This window comes from Carassius gibelio, chromosome B11 (genome assembly GCF_023724105.1).
Source record: "Carassius gibelio isolate Cgi1373 ecotype wild population from Czech Republic chromosome B11, carGib1.2-hapl.c, whole genome shotgun sequence".
NCBI classification, from domain to species: Eukaryota; Metazoa; Chordata; class Actinopteri; order Cypriniformes; family Cyprinidae; genus Carassius; species Carassius gibelio.
Genome location: NC_068406.1, coordinates 4,580,008 through 4,587,578, shown reverse-complemented (window position 1 = coordinate 4,587,578; position 7,571 = coordinate 4,580,008). Strand labels below are relative to the sequence as shown.

Sequence of the window (7,571 nt, the reverse complement as noted above, 5' to 3'; positions counted from 1 at the left end):
CATCAATTTTGGCATCAACTTGTCAGAGAAACATCAGCGGCGACTGTGGCAAATAAATATCAAAGAACAGATACTTTATTAAAAACTACAAAAAAGAGATGACAACGGAACAGAAGAAGATGGCATTTTTTTCAATCTCCTCAAGGACTTGTAACATACCGTGGCAGAACAACTGTGTGTCACAGATATAATGCTAAGAATTATAAGAAATGACAAGACACTTATTATTTGCTTTGTTTTATTTTAAATAAGAAGATGTAACATTAAAATATTAAAGTCCAAAAAACACACACAAAACTCAATACATATAGAGGGAGGGGTACTGGAAGACCAATAACAGCCCTTGTGATCCACGCAGATTTGATGTGCTATGACATTTTTAAAGAGGTGCACGTCAGGCTACATAGTTACAAGTATAAATCAGCCTTAATGAAAAGTTTTTGGCACAATTTCATGAAAGCCTCAAATGGTTCAGAAAGCCTCGATTTCCTATCACTAGTTCTCATTGAATTTGTATAATGCATCAGCTTGTGAGAATTATCTACTTGGAAATCCAGCTTTCAGTTATAAAGCATCATGAAAACAAGGTTAAATGTTTAATATTTCCAGTGTTTAATATCACCAGAGTCCACTGGAATCTATTTAAAGACAGGTCTCCACAACCAAAATCAAACCAGCTGAATATCATTTTAAACTATTTAACTATGATATATAAAAACAAGTCATGATTTCACATCCTCATTAGTTCAGCCCATAGTGTGGACGAAGGTCTTGTGCACCTCTCTGTAAGAGTTTCTGAGGAGTACATACGGAAAACACTTTTCCAGCATGTCTTGACTCAAGAACGGTGACTGCTCCACTATCTACAACACAAAGAATACAAAAAAGATTTGTATAATAAACCTTTTTTTTTTCCTTTTTTTTTTTTTTTTACATTTGAATAATTATATTACTCTCCAAAGGTTTATTACCATGTCTAGAAGGAGATAAATTGAATCTCTGTTCTTTATTTCTGCTCGCTCCACATTCTGACCTAACTGCAGTAAGACAGATGATGCCACCTACAAGATGAGTGTTATCATATATATTAGATCAAATAAAATACAAAAATTTTGGTAAGACTTTACAATAAGGTCAGATTAATAATTAGTGCATTAACTAACAATAAGCAATATATTTGTTACAGTATTTAATAATCTTTCTTAACATTATTTAAAAGTACAAATGTATTTACTGTTGTTTCATGTCAGCCCAGGGTGTAATATTAAGAATACTAATATTACCAAAAAAATATTTTTAATAATGTATTAGTGAATTATGAAATTAACATTAACTGAGATTAACACATGCTTTAAAAAATGTTTTCATTGTAAGTTCATGATGACAAATATAGTTAACTAACATTACCAAATGGAACCTTATTGTGAATTTTTACCATGATTTTCAGTACATGTTTGCTATGTATGTTCAATGTCAGTGTATGGAATGAAAAATACTGAATTTTTGCTGTGCATTTAATGGTGTATCATTCACCTTCAGGAATTCTTGAAGCTGAGTCTGGATATTTTGACTCTGGACAGTGAACATAGCTGCAGCGAGATGGTTAACTGCAGTAGCCAAGCAATGAATGTTGTTTTGGTGACCTGTTGAAAAACAAGACAAGTTCATTTGAGTTTCAGAAATAGTTCAGCACAGTACATCTTAAATGAGGGAGGACACAAATGCAGAATGAACGGAGTAACGGAGTTTATTAACAAAAACGAGAACACAAAATGATGAGGGAGGAAGACAGTCCACATAACAGAGCAGGGTACATGACAGGAGAACCGGAGAGTTGGGGGTAGCTCCAGACTCTGTGGCAAAAGGAGACTAGGTAGACGCTGAAGAAACCACAGGCTTGGCCTTGGGGAAGGTAACTCTTGAACCCCAAAATGTCTGTCAGGTCAGAAGAATCAGCAACCAGGGAGGACCCAGGAAGCAGGGAAGGAACCAACATGACAGACAAACATAAAGACAAGAGAACTGGAGAGACGAGAGATAGACACAGATCAAAAGTAAAACTTTTGAAACTATGACTAGGGAGATAAAACAAGAAATAAAACAGAAAAGGAAAAACAAAGTAATAAAAAATACTAGAAATTATTAACTAGAATTTTTTTTATTAAAAAAAGGATAACAATAGAAACAAGCTAGGAATAAATAATTAACTAGAAATACAAACAAAATAAATAAAGACTAGAAAACTAGAAAGAAAATAAAGGGGAAAAATCAAAAGGTTCAAGAACTAAAATAAAGAACTAAACCATAAAGACTGGAACTAGACTATAGACTAAACATGTGAATTAACAAGAGGGAAACTAGACTAGATGCAATATGCTGAATAGCGAGTTCTAACAAGACTAAAGATACAAGCAGGAAGAATGCACACAAAAAGACTAAGGATGTGCCGATTACCAGTTTCAAGGTATATCGCGATTTGAAGATGTTTCAAAACCACTAATATTTTCCATTATACCGTTCCTGTGCTATGCACTGTTTTTCATGTCTCCTCAAGAACCGAAAGTGTAGGAATCCCTTACGCTTACCAGGAACTTACATGATGGGCAACCGCGTTTGACAATTGCAGCTTGTCTCTGTTCTGGACTTGCACAAAATGTGTTACAACACAATAATTTTTCAAAATATAATTTATGTGTAAATATATTAAGTCTGTAGTGGTCATTAATAGGAGCCAGAGATGCTGAAGATGGACACAAAGAGAAAAATACTGTAGCGGGCAGATCACTCACTGTTGTTGATGCACAAAATGTTGGAAGAAAATCCTAGATACTGATTTGGGGACATACAGGTGCTGGTCATATAATTAGAATATAATCAAAAAGTTGATTTATTTAACTAATTCTATTCAAAAAGTGATATAATATAACTTTTATATTATATTCTTTCATTACACACAGACTAATACTGTATATTCCAAATGTTTATTTATTTTAATTTTGATGATTATAACTGACAACTAAGGAAAATCCCAAATTCAGTATCTCAGAAAATTAGAATATTGTTTAAGACCAATAAAAAAAAAAGATCTTTAGAAATCTTGGCTAACTGAAAAGTATGAACATGAAAAGTTTGAGCATGTACAGCACTCAATACTTAGTTGTGTCTCTTTTGTCTGAATGACTGCAGCAATGCGGCGTGGCATGGAGTGGATCAGTCTGTGGCACTGCTCAGGTGTTATGAGAGCACAGGTTACTCTGATAGTAGCCTTCAGCTCTTCTGCATTCTTGGGTCTGACATATCGCATCTTCCTCTTCACAATACCACATAGATTTTCTATGGGGTCAAGGTCAGGCGAGTTTGGTGGCCAATTAAGAACAGGAATACCATGGTCCTTAAACCAGGTACTGGTAGCTTTAGCACTGTGTGCAGGTACCAAGTCCTGTTGGAAAATTAAATCTGCATCTCCATAAAATTGGTCAGCAGCAGGAAGCATGAAGCATGAAGTGCTCTAAAACTTCCTGGTATACGGCTGCGTTGACCTTGACCTCAGAAAACACAGTGGACCAACACCAGCAGATGTCAGGGGCACCCCAAACCATCACTGACTGTGGAAACTTTACACTGGACCTCAAGCAACGTGGATTGTGTGCCTCTCCTCTCTTCCTCCAGACTCTGGGACCCTGATTTCCAAAGGAAATGCAAAATTGACTTTCATCAGAGAACATAACTTTGGACCCCTCAGCAGCAGTCCAGTCCTTTCTGAAGCGAGACGCTTCTGACGCTGTCTGTTGTTCAAGAGTGTCTTGACACAAGGAATGCGAAGCTGAAACCCATGTCTTGAAACCATTTAAAGGCTTTGCAGGTGTTTTGAGTTAATTAGCTGATTAGAGTGTGGTACCACGTGTCTTCAGTATTGAACCTTTTCACAATATTCAAATTTTCTGAGATACTGAATTTGGGATTTTCCATAGTTGTCAGTTATAATCATCAAAATTAAAAGAAATAAACATTTGAAATATATCAGTCTGTGTGTAATGAATGAATATAATACCAAAGTTTCACTTTTTGAATGGAATTACTGAAATAAATCAACCTTTTGATGATACTCTAATTATATGACCAGCACCTGTATATGAATGTGTTTCTGGGGGGAACTGTCTTCAGAAAAGTTTAGATGGTATTTTCTTTTCATCTCATCTCTGTATAATTCTTATTAAAGCAGTGTTTCAGCATAGCTGCTGTGTTTGCAGCAGTAACCCGAGGAAATGCTGTATGTGCTGTACCATCAACGTTTCCTGCTGTAAGAGAGTGAATCTGCATCTCATTCAGTGCATCTGCCGTTTGCTTCATTCAGACATGTAATATAATTTCACAAAGCTAGTCAGAACATTGTTTTGATACAAATTGGGTTGTTATTAAATCAAATTATGTATATAAAAATGTATAAATAATTTATGTGAAATTATAAATTATATCTATATTATATAGCTGTACAAATGTTGTGATTTATTTGTGTACTGTCATGCCAGAATAGTTGGTAAAGAACCTAACTAATTGTAAATTTATTTTATAAGTGTTTTCGTATATTTTTATACAATATATATACAATTGAACAAAGTCCAATTTGATCTTAAGTTATAATCAACTAATGTATAATGCTTTATTAGTGAACTCTATAGATGTTAATGCCATCCTTTTCTGCATTTCTTCTAACATGTTACTTTTTGACTTTTCTCTTGTTTTTAATAAATATTTTCCTTTTGATAATTATTATTTGTGTGTAAAAGTGATATTTAAAATGAACAACATTTTTAGGTTTAATGCCTAGCTCAATTTGGGTTAATTTTAACGTAGAAATGCAGTGTTTCCCCACATCCTTACACTCAATTGGTGGCGGCACTCCGCAAGTTCATTTTCTTCCAGCAGGAGGCGCTAAGAGCGGGAGAGGTAGGTTTCTCCGGTAACGGCTGCAAAGCGGTGCTGAGCTCACAAACGCCGCCTCATCAAGCATTACATGCAAAATGATATTGAACATTTTCTAAATACAGTAGTTTTCCTTCTGAAATACAGTGATAAAAACACCCGCTCTGGTTTTTGAAACCCTGCAATGCAGTCATTTTAAACCATAAAAAAGGCAACCCAGCAGGCTGGGTTAAATATGATAACCCAACTGGTTGGGTTAAAATAACCCAGCGCTGGGTTCGTCCCTTTTTGACCCAGCGCTGGGTTGTCAAAATAACCCAAATTGAGTTGTTTTCAACCCAGCAATTTTTAGAGTGTACCGTATTTTCCGGACTATAAGTCACACTTTTTTTTCATAGTTTGGCTGGTCCTGAGACTTATAGTCAGGTGCGACTTATTTATCAAAATTAATTTGACATGAACCAAGAGAAATTAACTAGTCTACACTGAAGACATAGAGCACCCTCTCGCGGCTGTAGAAGGTAATGTTTTCTCTTGGTTCTTGGTTCTAAATAAATGCGACTTATATATGTTTTTTTTCCTAGTCATGACGTATTTTTGGACTGATGCGACTTATACTCAGGTGCGACTTATAGTCCGAAAAATACAGTATTTAAAATGAATTTAAAACAGTTAGAAAATGATTAATTTTTTTTTTTAAAATAACAGTGAAAATATAATGCAATCACTGATCTATAATATAGAACTGGATTGCTCATGATGTCATGAAAGTGAAGCAGCTGCGCCGTCATATTGGTAATGCCTAGGGTGCGTAAACGTTCTATTGAATTAATAGGAAATTGTATGATTTTAATTAGAAAACATCACCTAACAAGTCAGCGTTTATAAATCTGAAGTATTTCTGTACATTATTACAATGCAAACACCCTAGGCATGTAAACGGTTATTTTTTTAAAGGTCGCAAATTTCCCCTCCTTTTTAAAAAGCTACGTTCATTACAGTAGTGGGCATCATGAACAATTAACAACATAATTGTATTATCCATTGTGATATATTCAAATCCATTTCTGATACTAATACGTTCATGTTTAACAATTCTTGAAAAATTATAAAGAAATAGGCTATATTTTGTGTTGGATCAGTTACCTGTGTCATCAGTGCGCAGCAGACACACCCACCTTAATGATTTGAATATATCGCTTATACTGCCCCAAAAGACCGTAAACACTGCAGATAACATCTGAAGTAAACATGAATTTACATACACATAACATAAAATGTCATAACATTTGACAGTGTCAAATGCAGCACTGAGATCTAGCAATACCAGCAACGATATTTTGCCAGAGTCACAATTTAAGCGAATATCATTTATTATCTTAATGAGTGCTGTCTCTGTGCTGTGATGCGGTCGAAAACCAGATTGGAAATTGTCCAGGTATCCATTTGAGTTGAAGTATTTGTTCAGCTGATTAAAAACTACCTTTTCTATAATTTTGTCTATAAAAGGAAGATTAGATATTGGTCTGAAATTGCTCAAAATTGTGTTATCAAGATTGCTCTTTTTCAGGAGGGGCTTTACAACTGCAGTTTTTAAGGAGTTTGGAAATGTCCCAGAAAGAAGTGAGGCATTCACCACTTCTAAAAGATCTGCTTCTAAGCAGTAAAGCACAATTTTGAAAAAAGATGTGGGAAGTGTGTCAAGACAACAGGTTGACGATTTTAGGTGCTGCACTATGTCTTCCAGAATTTTGCAATCAATTGCTTCAAAAATAGACATAGTATTTTTTTGATATTGTGGCTGAATCTGTCTGAACTCTGTATTACTTGAGGATGTGCTAATCGCCTTCCTGATATTGATGATCTTCTCAGAAAAGAAGGAAGCAAACTCATTGCATTTGCTGTCTGAGAGCATTTCACTGGGAATCTGACTTGGGGGGTTTTTCAGTCTCTCAACAGTGGCAAAAAGAGTATGAGTGTTATTTAAGTTACTGTTTATAAGGTTTGAGAAGAAATTCTGTCTAGCTGTGGCTAGTTTCACATTAAAAGCATGAAGGCTGTCTTTATAGATGCTTTAGTGAATCTCAAGGTTTGTCTGGAAGACCTGCCAAGAGAGCATTGCAATATATATATATATATATATATATATATATATATATATATATATATATATATATATATATATATATATATATATATATATATATATATTTATAGGCTATATTACATATTGTAATATTATATAATGCTGTGTGCTATCCGTCGCACAGGTGTTATCTTTAGAGAGCAAATTACCATGGTTGCTTACAGTACATACCCTGAAAATAACCTCAGATTTTGTAACCGAATGTTGAGGTTATCCGTTTGCTTATCCTTAAACATACCTGGGTATGTCACATAACATGCTTTTTGGAATACCCCCTGCTCTTCTGCCCAATGTTACCTCCATGTTCTCGGGTGTAGAATGAGTTTGGATCCAGGCACAGGGTGGGTAAAGACACTGCTATAAAAACCAGCAGCAGGCAGGTGATTTTGAACTCCTCCTCAATGGATGAGTTGTCTGGCAAGGAGAATAATGAATAATAAATTGGAAAAATTAGATTAACTAGAGACGTCGTTCCAGATAGGCAAACTTCTATATCAGGACT

At 34.9% G+C, this 7,571-nt stretch overlaps 1 protein-coding gene across 4 annotated transcripts in view; it reads right to left on the bottom strand.

The window, feature by feature from the left end:
- Positions 1–221: 221 nt before the first annotated feature.
- nckap1l (NCK associated protein 1 like) overlaps positions 222–7,571 on the bottom strand; it is a 71,595-nt gene continuing 64,245 nt past the window's right edge. For all 4 annotated transcript variants that reach the window (XM_052569320.1, XM_052569323.1, XM_052569319.1 and 1 more), the window contains 4 exons: positions 7,367–7,483; positions 1,534–1,643; positions 972–1,061; positions 222–863 (listed from right to left, as the gene is read on the bottom strand). In XM_052569320.1, coding sequence (XP_052425280.1) covers positions 747–863; positions 972–1,061; positions 1,534–1,643; positions 7,367–7,483 — 434 coding nt within the window. In that variant the 3' untranslated portion in view covers positions 222–746. The remainder of the gene's footprint in view (positions 864–971; positions 1,062–1,533; positions 1,644–7,366; positions 7,484–7,571) is intronic.